Source organism: Phaethon lepturus, unplaced genomic scaffold (assembly GCF_000687285.1).
Source record: "Phaethon lepturus isolate BGI_N335 unplaced genomic scaffold, ASM68728v1 scaffold19457, whole genome shotgun sequence".
NCBI lineage: Eukaryota > Metazoa > Chordata > Aves > Phaethontiformes > Phaethontidae > Phaethon > Phaethon lepturus.
In genome coordinates this window covers 70307-88642 of record NW_010550075.1, presented here as the reverse complement: position 1 = coordinate 88642, position 18336 = coordinate 70307, and the positions used below count along the sequence as shown (strand labels likewise).

Below are 18336 nucleotides of genomic sequence, written 5' to 3'. Positions count from 1 at the left end.
CTGCCTCCTCCCCCCCCCCCCCCAATACACTATGTATATGTACACGCAGATATAAATAATAAAACCAGTGAGTTTTTCCCCCATTCATGCATGTGCATCATCTTTTCTGGAGGATGGGTGGACGAATACCTACATAGGGCACAGCCATGGTGGCTGAATTGGGCTTATGACAGAAAAATAGAGCTGAGCTGCTTATATTAGCTGCAGCAGAGAAATTCATAATTAGGCTATGGAGGGAAGCAGGTGGAATTTGACTTCCTATATAACAGTATAGCAGGGTCCCTGACACCTCTTTTAAAAGGTCAAGATAAAAAACCTAAATTATTTTAATTCTCTTTTTGAGCTCATACTGCTAATTGAAAATAAGATCACTGTATGGTTTCTTTCTCTTTCTTTTCCTGCCTTGGATGCCAACTCATGTAACTGTTATGGAAAGAGTATTGAATGATCTCCCATAGATACGTGAAAATAAACTCTTCTACCTGGACAATGCATGCAAAAAACCTCTTGTCAGACTACGGTTTTATATGCTGAAAAGCTGTGCCCCACCCCCCCGAAGAAGGAGGAAAAAAAAAAAAAAAAAAGAGTTGCAGACCACGCTTGTGTTCTCATGTGCACCAGAATATATTGGACCACATTTGGTGGCTGGTGTCACTGTGAAGCCTATCGCAGTAAGATCACGAGGAGGCTTTCATGACCAGCCCTCAGACTGGTACCAATTCTGATCTGTATTGATTAGTGAATGGTATTTACACTTATCACAGGCTCAGTTCCTTCTTAAATATTTGAAGTGATTGGTGACCTGGGCTGGGGGAGAAGCTTTTCATTTGTCTGAGAGCTCTGCATGTTCATCTCTCAGGGCAGCAACAGTACTTCAGGGTAAGGTCAGAATGTATTTGACTTCTCTTTTAGTCCTCAACAGGAAAGCTCTATCTCCAAAGCCGGAGAAGGGTGAGCTCCCTTGCCATGGTCAAGTGAGGTTTTCCTCGGCTGTATTGTTGCAATAGATCCTAATGGCCGTAGAGGAGCAGAGGGAGAACATGGATAAACTAAGCACAGAGGCTTTCACCTTTACCTGAATATTACTAGAACTCACTAACATGTGTGTGCAGCACTTGAACTTTTTAATGCAAATATTTTAACTGGTTAATGCAACAAGATGGGATCCATCTGTAAAGCTTAGGTGTCCAGTCTGAGCTAGTTACATCTCTTTGTGGTTAGTGGGAGGGAAGTGACCTGTTCAGATGCTAGTTCATCTCAGCCTAGAGGAAGGTGGGATGAATTATGTTGAGAAGGTGCTAACGGGTTTTTTGTGAGTGGCAACTGGAAACTGAAATGAGATATTTGGTGTTTGATGGAAGAAATACCACTTACTATCACTACTTTTTTCCCACCTCTTGTAAGTGGTTAATAAAAAAAAAAAAATCACTTGGGTGATAGTTTCTTGTAGGTACATGAAATAAATGAGCAAAAGGATTTGTTTTGATACTTTATAGATTCAGACCTCAGTCTAGAACTGTTTTCATCTTGTTGATGAAAAAGTTATGAGTCTTTTGGAGAATGAGCTTTAAAACAGGAGTGTGCACAGAGACTTACCTAAAACAAGAAAGCGCTGTGATCAATGCTTTTTCTAATCCTTTTCTGTCTGATAGTGATGTCTCACATGTAACAAGTGGCTTCCAGAAGCTGAGCTGTGAGGGACAATTCCATAAATAAAAATTGAGAAATGAGCTGCTTTATCCTGTTAATGAAGTCCTTCTTTCTTAAGGAAAGAGGAGAAAAAAACACGCTAGTTTTATACTGGTAAACAAGATGACTTCTGCTTCACCTGCCTGGGAATGAGGTTGCTGATGGGGCCTGGTTTTCAGCTGGTGCAAAGCAGCATAAAGCTGTTAACAGAAGTGATCTCAGCTGGCACAGTCAGCTGACCTTGGTGAAGCTGAAATGATTTCCACCAGGTGAAGAGCCAGCCATTTTACCTCAGTTTTTCAGTCTCGCTTTTGCTTTTTCCTAACCTGCCTGCAATATTTTCCTAGGGAATTTCGAGAATTTGCAAACGGTTCTGTCTGCGTGGAGTGTGATCCCCAGTGTGAAAAGATGGAAGAAAATATGATCACGTGCTATGGGCCGGTAAGAACAAAATTCAGTGTATCACGGGCTACCTTGTTAAAGTGTGCTAAAGCACAGGCATTTTCTGCTTGTAGAATTTAAAGCAGCTCTTGAAAATTAGTGTTAATAAAGACAGAAAATACACATATTCTGCATGTAGGGATTTTTTTTTCATGTAGGTAAAGAATTCTGCTCATGTTAAATTGGTGCTGGGAATAAACTTCCTTGGATCAGCCTCTTTTAGAAAATGGTTTAAGAAGTAGTGTCCTTTTCTTTCCTGAGCTGTCTTAATGCCTTAGTGGTAGAGATGCACAAAGTTTTTAAAGGACATATGCAATATGAGTGCCCTCTTTTATAAATGTTTTCATTCTTTATAGTAAGTTCTCTCCTGTTCTTCTACAACTTCAGTTACCTTCCCCCCTGACATACTCAAAAGTGTGGGAATAATTTGTTTCAATCTCTCAGCAAGCTTGAACAATATGTTGTTTGGGGGTTTTTTACTTAGGTTAGACTTTTAGGTTGTTTTTATAGGGAATTTTTTTCGTGCATTGTAAATGAATGTTAACCGCAGCTCCCATTTTTATAATGGCCGGTGAGTCTTCTGTTAAAGATTATTGCTCTTTTGTGAGATAGAAGTTGTCTCTTTCTCTTGGTCTTTTGTATATTGCCAAGATTAAAAGTCACAAGTACTCTGGGCTATTGTTGTATTTTAGCTCTTCATCACTGAGAAAATTTAACCCATAACTCAATTTCCTTATTTCTGTAACTTACCCACTGAATGGAAAAAAAGGCATTATGCTGACGATGATTCTCATCATCATTTTTGTTGCAATACTGTTTATGCAACACAACCATAAAGCACGGAGCTAATGTTTCAAGTGTTCAGCCCCTGAGGGAAATGCGGATTTGTAGCAGAGCTCGTGGACATAAAACCCTAGACCAGTGCCCAACCTGAACACCAGTTTTGATTACACACTGGGTTATCATCACAGCTTTAAAATTTTACTTTTACGTTGTCTGGGAGCCTTGGTTTATAGTTCTTAACAGTCTAGTCTACATGTGTATTAAGAAGAAGTAGACTTTGTAGTTCTTTGCTATTGTTGTAACCAGATACCATAGGGAGGGGACAGTGTGGCAAGTAATTCTGGAGTGCAGAGCTAGGGGATCCCACTGAAAGGCCATTGCAGTTGCTTTTCAAATGTGGTTCCGTATTGATCAGTGTTGGAGGAAATTGCTCAGCATTAAAGTGGGCTTGAAGTCCATTGTGCTAAGCACAACAGTAATATTGAGAAACATGTTTAGAAGCTGGAATTCAGTCTCATGCTCTGCAGAGTAAGTTTATGGCTAAAAGCACCAGGATTACATGTGTGCTGCCCCTTGACAGAGACTGGAAGCATGCAGTTAACTCACTGTTTGTTAGGAAGGAGATGCTACTACAGTTTTTGCTGAGTGTGCTGTCATGCTAGGACCTGCAATTCTAGTGCAGCAGGAAAAGACAGAGTAACTTGAATGTGCTGCATTTCTTTATTCCACACTCTCCAGGGACCTGACCACTGCACAAAGTGTTTCCATTTTAAGGATGGTCCAAATTGTGTGGAAAAATGTCCTGATGGCTTACAGGGGGCCAACAGCTTCATTTTCAAATACGCTGATGAGGATCGTGAGTGCCATCCATGTCATCCAAACTGCACCCAAGGGTAAGTGCAAATTCTGTGAAGTGAGCCATCCTATTTGCTGTTTATAGCACATCATGAGTAAGATACAATTTGGCTTAGTAAAGGACTTGTCTCACTCCTGAAAACAGTGTGTGCAGCAGTAATGTAACCTTTGATTTCCAAGCATCTCGTGACATTCAGGTTCCAGTCACAAATGTCCAGCAGCTTATCAGGAAAAAAGCTTACACTCCTTTTGAAAAGCATAGAGAACAACTTTCCACAGTTGTGCATTTATCCTTCCTTCTAGCTAGCACTGGTTTGTAGCAAATGCTGCCATTGACACTTAACGTAAGCGTAGGCCTGTAAAATTACTGTATTTTTAGTATTTACTTTTTGACAGAATTTTCATCTCTGCTCCTTGGTATTGACAAACTAGCCCAGTAACACTACGTGAGACGAAAGTGTTACTGCCCTCTTTTTCATATGTGGATTGATGCAAAAGGTTTGTCGGAAACCAGACTCTATACAGGAGCCTGAGCATCAATTTCTCAAGTCCTGCCTAAGTGCCTAAAATCACTTACTACATTTTGGAAATTTACAGCCCATGTACCTAAGCCAGAATCAGGAATCTATGCAACAAAACAGTAGCAGTCACATACACAACTATCATTTTGCATGGTCCACATAAGTTATAAATGTCTTCTCAATGAGACAGTTGGTGGTGTCCAGCACACAAAGAAAGGGAGAGGCAGCCAGGGGAAAAAAGAATAAAACTTTAGCCAGTGAAATAATCTTTGACAAGAGGCTCTTATTGTTTAGAAGCTAAAATTAAACCAGTAAATTATTCAGTGTAATCTTGATGTCAACAGCTGTTGCCATTCAGAATGAGACCTTTTGCTGGTTTTGCAAATCTAATTACAATAGAGCCATTAGGGAAATGAGAGTGAGATCACAAAGACACAGCCAGGATCTGTTACAGATTTGTCTTCCCCTTTAAGTCAGTTACACAATAAGAAAAATGCTGCTACTGTGGAAGAAGGGTGTAAGAAGAAACAATATGAAAAGATGAGCTCACTTCAGGAGCTCTGGTCCTGGCTTTAATAGATGGTGGAAGTGCCAATTCTGGTTGAATCTGACAGGCCCAGCTACAGATGGTAGATTTACTGCCCACCCTGCATAAGAAGTGCCTTGCAACTCTGCTGGCCTCTCAGAAGACCAGGATGCAACACTTCTTCCCATTTCCCCCTCTTTTCTGGGGAGATCTAACTGATCCTACTGTTGCTAATCTTCATAGCACAGCTGTGTTTCTCCTAGATCAGGAAGGAGCAGAATGTTTTCTGTGCCTTTCCACTTCATATGTGTCATTATTTTGCAAGCGGGTGGTTGTTTTTATCTCCCTGGATAGAACGAGATCAAGAAGGGAGGCTTTTATGCCTTGTGATGAAAATCTGACATTCTAGTTCATAAACAAATAGGAAGAGCATTAGGCAGTCGTAACTGAATTTGCCAGTAATCATTGGCAATCCTTGGTGACACAGGGTTCCTTTATGCTGAATTATGTTGCCATTTAATCCTTGAACTTTCAGTTCCCCCCCGCCCCCCCCTTTTTTTTTTGTTGTTGTGTGTGCAGCTGATTAGGTGAAAGAATGCCTCATTCTTTCAAACTCCAGAGAAATGACCAAGTACCACTAGTAAAAGAGCCAGAGGTCTCACCTGGGTTACGTAGGCAAAGGGGTGTGGTTATCACCCACATGAGGAGTTACCCCTTTGCCATGAGTCAAATACTATTCCTCATAGAAATCCTCATCCCCTTATCAAAGGGTTAATGTGTCTATTCTTAGGTATTTTGTCACCCCTTATAAAAACAACACCCCACCACCCCCAAATCTGGGTAAGCATGGGTATTCTTTTTGAGTGTTCCTAAAAGGACTTTCTGGCATGTGGTTATGTTAATGAAACTGTTAATGACTTCCCCAGATGTTTGGTGGTTTTGGGTTGTTCATCTTCTTGCCAACGTTGTCAGGGGCTGAATATGCCCACAGAAAGAAGGGAAAGCAGCTACTCTCCTTTTCTCCTTCCTTACTGAATTCCCTTGTTTCAAACCCTTCCTTTAGAAATTAATATTTACATTCCCCTCAGTCAAGATCCTTCAGTGAATTAGGTTGTGGAGGGAACATCTTGATATTTGGCTCATGACTGAATGGTACAGAGAAATTGTAATTCTACTTCATCTAGCATGTCTGTTCTCCTCTCTGTCAGATCAATTGCTGGAATAAAACCTGTGCCCTCGCAGTACAGCTTGGGTACTCGTCAAAAGTGTTGAGCTGGTGCAGAGCAGGGCTCCCAGTGCAGTATTCTCTCATTCCCGCAGTGCTGCTCTCTTTGAATCGGGGTCCTTGCTAAAATGGGTTGTTAGTTCTCATACATTGTTTCTAGTCTTCCCACCCGTTGCTGTCACCAAGGAAGATACCTGTCCCACCTCCCTGTTTTCTGTGAGCGTTTTGTCACAACTTCGCCATGGTACTTGCAGATGATTACTTTACACCCTAGAGCGTGAGATTTTATAACACCATTCTCCTCCCTTATTCAAGTATAATGACTGCTTCTGTTAATAGGTGTGTAATTATCCAGCCCTGTTAATGATCTTATATTGACTAAGAGAACTATCAAGGAGTTACTTCCTTGGATGCAGCAACTGTGCTTTTGGCCTTGCATCCCCATGATAAACATCAGCTACTTGAAGCCAGTTTGGAGCAGATCTGAGGCATGTGAGACAGCTATCCCATTTAATTCAGGAGAGTCAGAAAGCATTTGGCATCTCTTCTTGCAGAGCTAGCCAAAATGGAACACTTTCAGAGAAATAAAATACTAATTATATAATAGCATTTGACAGTCTGCTTCCTTGCTGGGCAAGACACAAGTGGGAGGTCTCACTGGACACCACCCCTCATCATAGAAAGGCATTTTCACACACAACTTTTTGAAGGAAATGTATCACTCCTCACCAGAAGTTTATTATCCTTCTAAGCCAAGTCCAGCAAAGTCATGGGAGCCTTATCAACACGTGTGTGGTCCAGAAGGGAATTGAAGGCAGTAGGACTGTCTTGCCCCTGAAGTTTAGGTGTATTTTTAGGAAGGCATTGTGAATTCCAGATGAAACAAACAATAGTACAAATTCAGTGGCAACAAACTCTGAATAAGAATCTATTACTATGTTGTTGATGCAGAATTTCCTCCTACCCCCTGCCCCGGTTCAACTTTGTTGCTGCCACCATCAGTATACGCTCCCTGTTAGCTAAGTAACGCCCTCGTTTTGATTTGTCTAGCTTTATCCAAACCAATAGTTGGATGACCAGGTCATTGCTGCAACCAGGGTTTTCTCCTGTCCAGAGTTAATCCATTTATGACATTGTACAATCAGTTTTGTTTGTTTCTAATGACAAAGATTTCTGAGACTTCATCTGACTAGAAGTGACTTCGCTACGCCACATCTGTGAACAGTTAAGACCCCAGGTTGCAATCTTATGGAAAGTTGATGAAAGACAATATTTGTGACAGAGAGAAAAACAATTGTTTCAGGAAAAAGCAGATGTTACACCAATTTTCAAAACTTAAAGCTGCTCAAAAACTGTTTTAACTCATCATTTTCTTTCAGAGGATGATTAACAGTAAAGCTAGGATGAGCTCCAAGTGTAATTTTCTGTATAAGCTGTATTGGACTGTTGTAAGGTACTGACTATATCATTAATAAATTGACATGTATCAGTTAACCAGCTCATTTTACAGACCAAACTTGAAAATGAAAATATCATCCAGACTCAAAGCAGAAGGAACCCTGGGGGTGAATGGAATACCACTGTGATGTATGATTGTGTAATGCTTGTACTTATATGTGTCAAAAAGCCTGAAACCAAGGAAGTTACTTCCAGAGGAAAAATAACTGATGACTTGGTGGTGCAGAATAACTTGTTAATAGATATTGCCATTGCTCACACAGTATTGTACTTTGCTGCATGTAATCAGGACAGCCAGTCAGAGAGTAGGAAACTGTTAACATGCCCGGGAGTAATGGAAATTGCACCTGGACAGAGTTTTCTGTTTGGGGCTGTGAAATCCACTGAAGAAGATTACAGGTTTAAATAAAAATCAATGGTGTTCAACTTGGAGTGGGTGAGGTCCAAACATTTTTCTCTTCTTGGATTCTAGTCCTATTCTCCAAAAGTCTGAGAGAATAAATGTACAGATGTGAAATGACTCCAAGACAATAGACTCTTTATGTTAGTCTGTCAGGTATCTGAACTAGTAATGGGCTCTCAGACCTCTAATTTGAAGAGGGCCTTTTTATTTATAGCAAGAGTCTGAGCTCAGCTTCTCGTGACACACTAGGAAATGGAAGACCTAAAAAACTTTTTTCAGCCTCCTTCTCTACTGAACTGGTTTTCTGTAAATTGCTGAGAATGCCATGAAAAGAAGAAATGTTGGATATGTTTGAGACTAGTTAGAATTCACTCAGTCCTGAATTCTGAAGTCCCGAAGCCCAGGACAGCTGAAATTTCAAAAAACACCCATCAAGAGTTCTCTCTCTTAAGTTTTTGAATCGCGTTTAAATTTACCCTTCCCACTTTATGCATTAGCTGTCCAACTGGGTATTTAATGAATCCTTTTTATGTCTGCACATTTGCTGAAGGGAACCGTTATTGAGGAAATCCTTACAATGTGTGTTTGCATGTCACAATTCAAGTAAACAGACGAGGTAAGGTTCACTATTATTCTCTCTCCCTGGTGGGCGAGTAAGAGGAAATTGAAATCACTGAATTTATTTTATAATGGCAGACTGATAGCTCATTTAAATGCAGCAAAAGCTGATGAGTGGAAGTGATGGTGAAGTGGAAAGATCATCTCATGGGAGCATGTTTGAACTCTCTCAGATTTTTGACATGCATATCCCTCTATCAAAGACAAACTGAAAGTGAGAGACTTTAAAAAGAGTTGGGGATCAGACCTTAAATTTAAAATGCCTCAACAGAAGTGTGTTTCAGTCTACTGATGTGTCAGATCACCTGCTCCTGTAGTAGATGTACAGCCGAAGAGCTTGTTATTAAAAAGGTTCTGAGATCTTTAGTTAAAGAGTTGAACTAGGTGGTTTGATTTCCTTAAAATGCTGAGAGCTGGATACTCCCCATGGCTACAGAGGGAGTAGCTGGGTGTGCAACACTAAAGGGTGTCAGGTTGTCTCTAAAAGCTTAACATTACATATGTGAGAGTCCAGACTGCTGTGTAAACGTGTCATTGACTTGCTATTTGAATGCAGAGGACCCAGAACACCACTTCACCTATTGCTCTTCCTGAGGACCAGGAAAATCCACACATATCCATGTTTTGCAGACAGACTCTTGCCCCCTAGTTGTGCTTTAGTGGTGCTGCATAAAGTGATTCCCTGCATTTCCATTGCCTTTGGTGAGCATCTGCTCATTTTGCAGGTGTAGGACTTTTGGCAGCATCTAAGGAAAGCAGAAAAAAATGCTTGAATCAGCAAACAACACTTTACTCTGCTTTTTGTTGTTGGAAGTTCATCCTTGAGCTTCCTTGATAAAAGTATACTCAGCTTCCAAAATATTTATGCTTTTGCCCTAGCTAGGAACTTAGAACAGAATGAACAATCGCATCAATTACAGTAAGAAAAAAAGTTTTGCATTGTGCTCCTGGAGGTCTCATCTTGCAAATGAACAGCTTTTGTGCAGTAATGACTGGTTTGATGATTCAGACAACACCCAGAAAAAGCAACTCTATTGTCAGGACTCCCACATATGCAGGTGAAACCTGCCTGAAGTGTTGTCTGAGCCAAGACATGTCCAACCTTGGAGTGCTGTTTATGTTGCTATTACTGTTCCATTGCAAGCTTTTTGTCACAAGCTATAATTTTGTGGTGACTTTGGTCTCTTGAGAGTTATAATGAAGAATGTGTCACAAAGAGGGGATTCCTGCTTCTTGGATCTGTGAATAACAGATTTCTCTCTTTCTCTCCCTATTTTCAATTTGGATTTGCTGCAGGTGCATAGGGCCACGTATTGAGGACTGCATCGGCCTGATGGATAGGTACTTGCTGAGTGATCGTTCCCTGTGTGTCTTCCATCCTCCACGTGTGGACAAGGGTGCATGCGTGTGCATGTCCTTGTGAATGGCAAATGACGCCTTTTGTTCTGTAATTGCCTGCAGGTGTAGAGGTCCCGCTAGTCATGACTGCATTTACTATCCATGGACACGACAGTCCACTTTACCACAACATGCTAGGTAACATCCACCACTTTTCCATTTTTGTACGCAAGGTCCTTCCCTGGTTACCATAGGAACGTTATACTATCCAGTTTGTTCAGAAACACCGGTTATGGGGAGAACATAATTTGTCCTTAAGTAAGATATGTCTCTGAACATCCAAATACACTTTTCCATTTGAAAGCCAATTAATTATTTTATGCGTTTAGGCTGATTAGAAAATGCCATTTTTTTAAATTTTATATTTAGGTTAAATTAATAAGGATTCAATTCTGAAATTTTCTGCAGAAATACATGCTTCTTGATGAAATTTTACTAGAAGTAAATATGGTGAAAATTCTGGTTAAATTGGAATTTCCTTTTTTCCTGTTTGGTGTTTTTGGTTTGGGGTTTTTTTTGTTTGTTTGTTTTGTTTAGACAGAGCTTAAAAGCAAATGAAGCTTTTTCTTCCATACCTCTTCTCTGGAAAAAAGTAAATGTTTCAGCAAAATTGAATTTCTTTCTTAAGTTACATAACACTATTTTTTGATCTTCTCTTTTCATTTTCTGTTTAAAAAAATAAATTGTAATTTTATTTTTCAGTAATGATGATCAAAGCAAATTATATGTAGGAGGACTCCCAAAATATTCCAGTTGTATTCAGCATTCTTTTTCATGAAAGACCTTCACCGCCATTTGAGTTTGTTTATTTTTAAGTTCAAACTGGTTAGTATGACTTCCAGGCTTTGGGATTACTGTCATGAGCTAAGGCTGGATGGAAAATGTATCATTTCAATCAACTTCACCTCATTAAGGATTTTACTTTGTTTTTTTTCCTTGTCTTTAAGAAAAGATTTTAAGGTTGCCTTTCCTTCCTAGTTGTGTACCTAACGTGCATATTCCTGTTGCTAGCTGTTGAGGGAGAACATGCTTAGACTTCAAAAACAGTATTCTTTAAATGCTGTCAAATGGTAAACTTGTTTATTTAAATCAATATCGGTTCTGACTTAATTCATGGACCAAAGAATAAACAACAGAAGAAGATGGTGTTTTCCAGTATTTCAGTGTTTTTTTTAATCTTTCTGATCTGGGATATCCAGCTTGAGGCACTTCTGTGGGGGACTCATCCAAACTTAGTTGCCCAAACCAAGCAATAAGTTTCAAAGGACCCTATTTTGTGAGCTTTACTCAAAGCACAAATACAGAAAAGGTATTATTATTTGCATAAGTTAAGGGGCTTACCAAACTATGGAGAATGAAGGCCATGCTGAAGTTCTTTGCTTTAGTAACCCATTTAAAAATAACATGTATTTCATCAGTTGGATTTTTAATCAGGTTTTGAGGGAACATTAAGGGCTTTATACTGGGAAGACAACTTTTTGTCTGTAGTACAGCAGTACAGGCTTCTCGGTCTAGCTTCCTCTGTTAGCCCAAAAGCCAGTCTAGACCTTGTTCACTCTTTGATTCAAGTGGTATAACTCCAAAACTTACTTTGCATTGAAAATGTTCAGGTGGTAGTAAAGTCTCTGGAGGCACTGCCAAATACCCACTGAATTTGATGGAAAGGCTGCTGTTAATCACAGTGGGTGTTAGATTGGGCCCTGTATTTAAAAGTGGAATTAAAGGAGTGGAACCTCAAATGCGATGACACAACACTAAAGAAAATGTTGTCTAGTAGGGTGCCAGGCTTAAGCCACGTGTTAGCAGGCAGTGCCTATTTTGGCTTTTACAATGTGTAAATCATAGGTTTTGTCTCTGTGAACTGTCAAGGTAGTAAAACAAATTATCAAGAGGATTGGATATTAAAGCAATTGTTTTACTCTGCTCAAGTGAGTAATTTCCTGCTCCATTCAGTCTGAGGAGGAAGACCATCAAATGTTTCCTTTAGATCTGATGGATTTTTTTTTTCCTTTGTTCCAAATTTGCTGGATTTATTTTAGGAAAAGTGTTTAAATGTCAATATGTATGTATTCTTTCACTTTCAAGCCAAAGAAGGAAATTTCATAGCTTTGTGTTTATTAGATCAGTGAAATTGTGCTTCCCCTCACCCTATGAAAATGGTTCATTTTGTTTGGGCTAAAAATGGACAAAACTGCACTGGCAAAAGTGATACTTTTTATTATAATAGGGGTGTAAATCAAAAGTGGATGTGTTTCACTTCAGATAGAACCTTCTTCATATCCCTTTAACAATTGGTGTGCGCTCCCTAGACATACAGACCTTAAAATAATTAATAATCAGTTTTACCCTTATCCATCAACTTAAATGTTTTCCATTGATGGGAGTTAGCAGTGAGTTGAAGGGCAGGGTTCTCTGCTTTTTCAGGCAGCTGAGAGTGAGAACGGGGCTCTAACCACAACAGTGAGATATTTCTCATCTTCACCTGTTTCCATACCAGCATTGTTTTTCTTTCCAGTTTTGCAGTTTGCAAATTGGTTTTGCCATGATCCATTGACTTGAGGGCTTTTGTAAGAGTCTGGTAGAATAGCAAAGGGATTCTTACTGTCGTGTTTAATAAAGATTAATCCGATGTGCATCACATGGCTTGCTTTCCAGATGACTGACGAAAGTTCGTTTTTTCTGCTTATGTTTGGTCCCTTACATTATGTGGAAAAAAATCCTTTTGGCATTGCATGTCTTTCGGCATAGGTGTTTGGTGTTTTTAAAACCCTTAGCTTCAATAGAGTTCTGTCCCAAGAGGATGCAAGAAACCTGTTTCTTTTCCTGTTTCCAGCTCAGTGCCACGTATAAGGGCTATTTTAGCCCTTTTCCTCTATACTACTTCATGGATTTTTTCAAATGACTATTAGGTTACTTGCTGGATCTTACGTGCCTTTTTTTTCCCCTGTTAGGACCCACACTTATTTTTCATGTGTTCCATTTATCGTCACAAAGGTTTTCACTGTATTCTTAACTGCGAGTTCCAACTCTAAGGGAGTTAGAAGTCACGGGAGAAATGAGTACCTCTTCCGGCTTGTGGTTAGTTGCAAATTCTGGTTATTGTCGTTATAGCTCTTGATTTACTGTAGTTGAAATCAAACGGCAGGGGAAGCCTTTCCTCACATTTGTGACATATTCTACCTGTATTTGTACCATGTTTAATTCATGGCGTTCCTATCACAATGTTGTCTGATTGTAATTCGTGTGATTCACGGAGTCTGTTTGCTGAGCAGGTTTTCTGGTTGACCTCTTCAGGCTGCTCAGGTGACACAGAGGCCCAAAGGAATGGGACAGGCCAGCAGAGAATTCCCTATGCAAGGTGGAGTCCTTAGCTGGCATGTAATGAACATCACTTCTTGTCTTCCTTTCGGTCTCCTTCTTCCCTTCCTTCCTTCCCTGCCGTGCTGAGAATCTCAGCCCAGGGAGCAGAGAGGAGACTAGAGCCTTATGCTCTGGCCTTTTTCAGCCTCTCGTAGCTCTTCCTGTTGTTCTCTGCCTGGGGGGAGTAGGTACTAGGTTATTACTGTAAGGCTACAGTTGGGTTCCCCCTTCTGGATCAGCCTTTCCTAGAAATCCCCAAAGCAAAGATGGAAAGCAGATGGAGGCTGGAATTTCCCAGGGTACCCAAAGGAGATATCTGTCCTCCTTTCCTGCCCCTTACTAGAATGCCACTCATCCTTTCAGTACCTTCTTACAATTGTAGCTGGTGATTTCTTTGAGTGGAAGAGCATACTTGTTAGCTCTGGAACAAAGAGCAAAAAGAGGAGTATGCCTCCTTCAAAGAGTTGGGTAACCATTGCCTAAAAGGACGATTGAAAAACTGTAAAAATAATACTGTGCTGTTCATTAAGAAAATTACTCTAGGCAGTCATGAAAGGCTGGTTCTTCTGCACTCCCCTGCTCCCAAGTCCACCAGAAACATTTGGCTAACTCAGTTGTTGAAGCTAGGCTGTGGACAAAGTTTTTACTTAAAATATGATTTTTAAATGTGTTCATCCTTCCGATGATTCCTTCAGCTTAATACTAAGAGAGGAGAGGTCATCAAAGGAGGAGTGAAGTTTCTGTTTTCCGCTGCATGAGAGATTGCAAATCTGAAGGTGTGAAGCATGTGGTGGCTATGATAGGAAAGAACTAGCACCTTGATGTTACTGGTCTGAGTAAAGTGATGTCTCTCTTCATGCCCTAAGAAAATTTCATTCACATTTTGCTTTTAACTAAAAGAAACTAATTAGCCAGGACCACCGTTGTCAAGTGGTTACATAAAATGATGTGTAGATGTTAACTGAAATTACAATCCTAATGCTAGCTTTATATCAACAAAGGACGTCCTCTCAACAAATCATCGCTTCCTAAACAAAAAAGCTCTTTTTATGTACTGTGTGTGTATACAAGAGCTAATTAACAGTAAACCCTGTGTAATGCAGGCAGATCCTTTCATAGCTGCTTTGTACCCCTGCACAGTGTGACTACAATAGAATTTCACAGCAGCTCTGAGTAGATGATGGGGAAGGGAAACCTCCTCTAATAAACTGTTAATGTTAATTGCTTTTATGGCGCTCTGTTCCATTGCTTGGAGGAAAGCGTTCCATATGCTCTGTATTTTTATAGAATAATTATGGTTGTTCTGGAGGGGAAGAGGAAAAGAATCTTTGTATAAAATAAGAGGAAAATTAGGATCTGTGAGTACAAACTAAGCTACATTACTTGATTGGCAAAAGATGCTACTCGAGAGACTTTTAATATGGAGCTTTCTGATGCTGTATCAGAACAAAGCAGTTGAAGAAACAGGTTTATTTTTATTTTTTAAGAATCAAAACTAGAAAAACAGGCAGTTTCTCGTCCTGCGTCTGCGGGTTGGATAGAGCTTAGACTTGATCTGCTTTAGGACAGACTGATAGAGAAATCCCTGTTCTGTGTGAGAACGTGCTGCTACTGAACTGGTTCTCAAGCAGACCTTTGCAGTGGGCACTTCTAATGTCACAACGTTTCACTGCCTGGAGCTTTAGGAGGAATATGTTTTGAGTACCCCTGTGACGTGAATGACAGTCACTGCAGTGATTTCTTGAGCTCCCCCACTTCTTATCACTCCTACTTAGTAAGACTGCTCTACTTAGGAAATGGCCTAGGTGGGTTTTCCTTCTTTTCTGCTGTACAGATCTGACCACAGATCAACAAGCTCTCATTGTATTAAAACTTCTGTTCTATAACACAGTCAGAAAGATGTCTGGGATCTGCCAGGGCTTCTAGTTCACCTGCTTCACTCAGCAGGATTGGCTGGTGTGGTCTCATAGTATGGAAGGATTTGGCAGGATCTGCTGCTACAAGGAGAAATAAACTGTTAAGTTTGGAAGAGTGAAAGAACTAGAAGCAATTGTCACACGAGTGCTTTTTAAAATCTGTTTCTGTGGCTCTAGTAGTTTAAGGATCCTGTTGAGTGCACAGGATAGAATAAGGCCAGAAATCTGATTTTTCTAGTAGTTTGTTGTACAAAGAGCAGAATATGAGCGAAATACTCTTGCAGTATATTGAGATTGTTGAGAGACCAAGTTTCTCAGCAGCTTGTGCTCGTTTGATGAGTTTAGGCAATATTCATGATTGCACAGCAATGCATGCCAAACAGAGGAATGCCACAGTGAGGTTATAGTAATCAGCTTAGTATGTCTCCTTGTGCATAAGTGTAGCAGTCCTTACTGTCTCACTCGATATTGCCCCAGCCCTTGTGCCCCCTTGAGCTGCTGAGGTCTGAAGAAGCATTAGTGCAGCGCCCAGTCTTACAAAGCAAGTAGGTTTCTTGTAGAAGTATGCAGGGTCTTGTATTTGGTCTGCTTGGCACAAATTCTTAGTACTTCTGTTATCCCCGAACCTCATGCCAAGCGTTCATTAAGTCCCACACCTTTGTGGTTTGAGTACAAGGTCCAGTTTGGTGAGCTGCATGCGTGTGTTCAGCCCCACCTTAACAGCAAGCTTCTCAGTTTCATGAAGAATGTATGGAAAATATACAGAAAGCATTAAACACAATATTTACCAAGCACTGGAGTTTTGTCAGGTCGTAACCAAATTTCTTTGCAGAGGGTTGTCAATAAAAGCTTTTTTTTTTTTTTTGCTTTGCTACCACAAGTTGCAAAATAAATTTTCAAATACATTTAAAATAAGAAAATTCTTTGTTCAGAAAACTGACTAAATTATTTTTACTAAAACTGTGAGCAGAAAAAATAAGAAGTGATTGGGCCAAACGTGATAGGTCACTGCTGAAAGACAAGAAGCATTAGGAAATTCCAAATTGGAAATGGTTTTTTAGAGTGGAAGACAACACACAGACCTATTGCAGGAGTCATTGCTTTTATTCTTCATCAGGCTATATACGTCTTGTGTTGGCTGTCTACTGGTTTGGCTACACAAATAATATATGATGCAGAAATAAAATTGTGCCATGAAGAAGTGACCTTATTATAAAGCAACAGTATATATCTCACCATTCTCCAATGGGTTTCTTTTATGGCTTGAAATGAGGATTTAATTTAGATTGAATGTTGTTATAAATTAATTATCTATTATTAAAAATACATTTGTAGAGTGTTAGAAATATGTAAGATGTAGAGTTGTTTAAACCTCAGTGAATGGTTTCTTAATAATTCTTTAATATTTAACATACAATAAATCAGAACTAAAGCTTGCGGTCTTACTTCCAGTCTGCCTGTGTAATGCAGGAATTGTCACTCTTTTGTATTTAGACAGTTTCATGACAAATGTATTTGAGTCCAGCCAAGACTTAATTGTCTGCATTCTGGCTTACTCACTGTGACCTGTCGGGCAATAAAGGTACTGCAATTCTTGCATAAAATGGGAAGCTCTTGGTTGGGGTTCTTCAGAACAGCACATTGGTAGTGGTGTGCTTGTGTTGTAAGAATGTATAAAGTCAAGTCTGCTTAATTAGATCTCGTCAGATCAAAGTTAGTATCTCAAGCCATGCAATCTACTGTAGGTAGGGACTGCATTTGGGTTTGGGATAGATTTACTCCTTCCTTGTGTCTATAAAGTAGTCTTGCAAGAATTTCCCCTCATGCAAGGTTTTCCCTTGCCTATTTAAAACCAGTTAAATATTTGCTGGAATGATCAAGTGTAGAACACTTGATGCAGATGAGAATTTGTATTTGAAGTTTGCTATTGTCATTACCTTTTCTTTTTTTACATACAAAAATGTATGTTCTACTCAGTTAATTTGCAACATTTTTCCAGCATTAGATCAAAAATAGCGGATAACTTGTTATTGATGATAATACAGTTCACAGTCAATCTTTTTCATTTGTTTTTGCAGAAATGGAAGTAGCAGCTTTCAATTTGATAAGACATTTTGCAGTTTTACCAGTGTGTAGCCTGCAAACACAATGGTAAACTATTAAAACAAGCTATGGGTTTGAAGGAATTAACAAGCTTCTGTCCTTTGATGCTACATGTGGAAAGTTGTACAGTAGCAGTTACCAATGGTGGAAACATTACCACAAATACCAGCAACCATGCAGGAATAGAGCATTAATAAACGAAGTCATTAGACCAAATTATTTTACTATATTTTTTTTCCTGTCATGCTGTAAAGTGAAGTAACAGGGTGGGAAAATATCATATACATTATCTATACCTTTGGGCTTTTTGTATGAAGGGTTTCAAATAACTACATTCAAATTGTAATGGGAAAGAGGGCTTAATACTAACCTTACTTCCCATGCAGTGCCCCCTCTCTGTTAGTTCAATTTACTTTGTATCTCTTTTCTGTAAAGTAGAGGTGTTTTGTGGTGTTATGCCTTTTTTCTACCTCATCATAAAGGTAGTGGATAGAGTTGAACAAGAATGTAGTAGACCTTGTACTTCCATAAAGACTGACTCTTTTCTCAGGACTATGTAAACAGGCTTTACAGAAGAGCCACCAGGAATAATTAAGGCTTTGTACATTGTGCCTTGTAGTAAAGAAGTTTGGGAGCTCAAACAGCTAAAGCTTATTTTGGTTGAGGGTTAAAGTGTAGAGCCTGATAATCATCTAAACATGCATAGTTAAGGAGCAAAAGTTTGCTTAAAGATGGTGCTAGTCTAGCAGGCTGAAAAGGAGGGTAGGGTGTCTGTCTGTCTGTGAGCTGATTAAATGGATGAAATTTGAGGAAAGACACATTCAAAGCAGCAAGATGCCAGTGCATTTCTAATGAGGATTATTAATCCCTGGAATGATTTTTTTCCTGGTAATGTTCTATTCTCCAGCATTAGACTTGTAAAATCAAGACTGAAACTTTTCTCTTGCAAGCATGATGAATTTGTGCCAAGTCTGTAGACTCTGCTATACAGATACTCAGGCCAGAGGATTTAGCTGGTTCCTCCTCTTTACAATGTGTGA

General features: G+C 39.6%; 1 protein-coding gene across 1 annotated transcript in view; it reads left to right on the top strand.

Moving 5' to 3' along the window:
* The window catches only part of LOC104623385 (receptor tyrosine-protein kinase erbB-4), a gene marked incomplete at its 3' end in the record, with an annotated part of 113577 nt that overhangs the window by 54297 nt on the left and 40944 nt on the right, over positions 1–18336 (top strand). The window contains exons 11-13 of the mRNA XM_010290460.1: positions 2037–2130; positions 3652–3806; positions 9981–10055. Of these exons, the coding sequence (XP_010288762.1) occupies positions 2037–2130; positions 3652–3806; positions 9981–10055 (324 nt within the window). The remainder of the gene's footprint in view (positions 1–2036; positions 2131–3651; positions 3807–9980; positions 10056–18336) is intronic.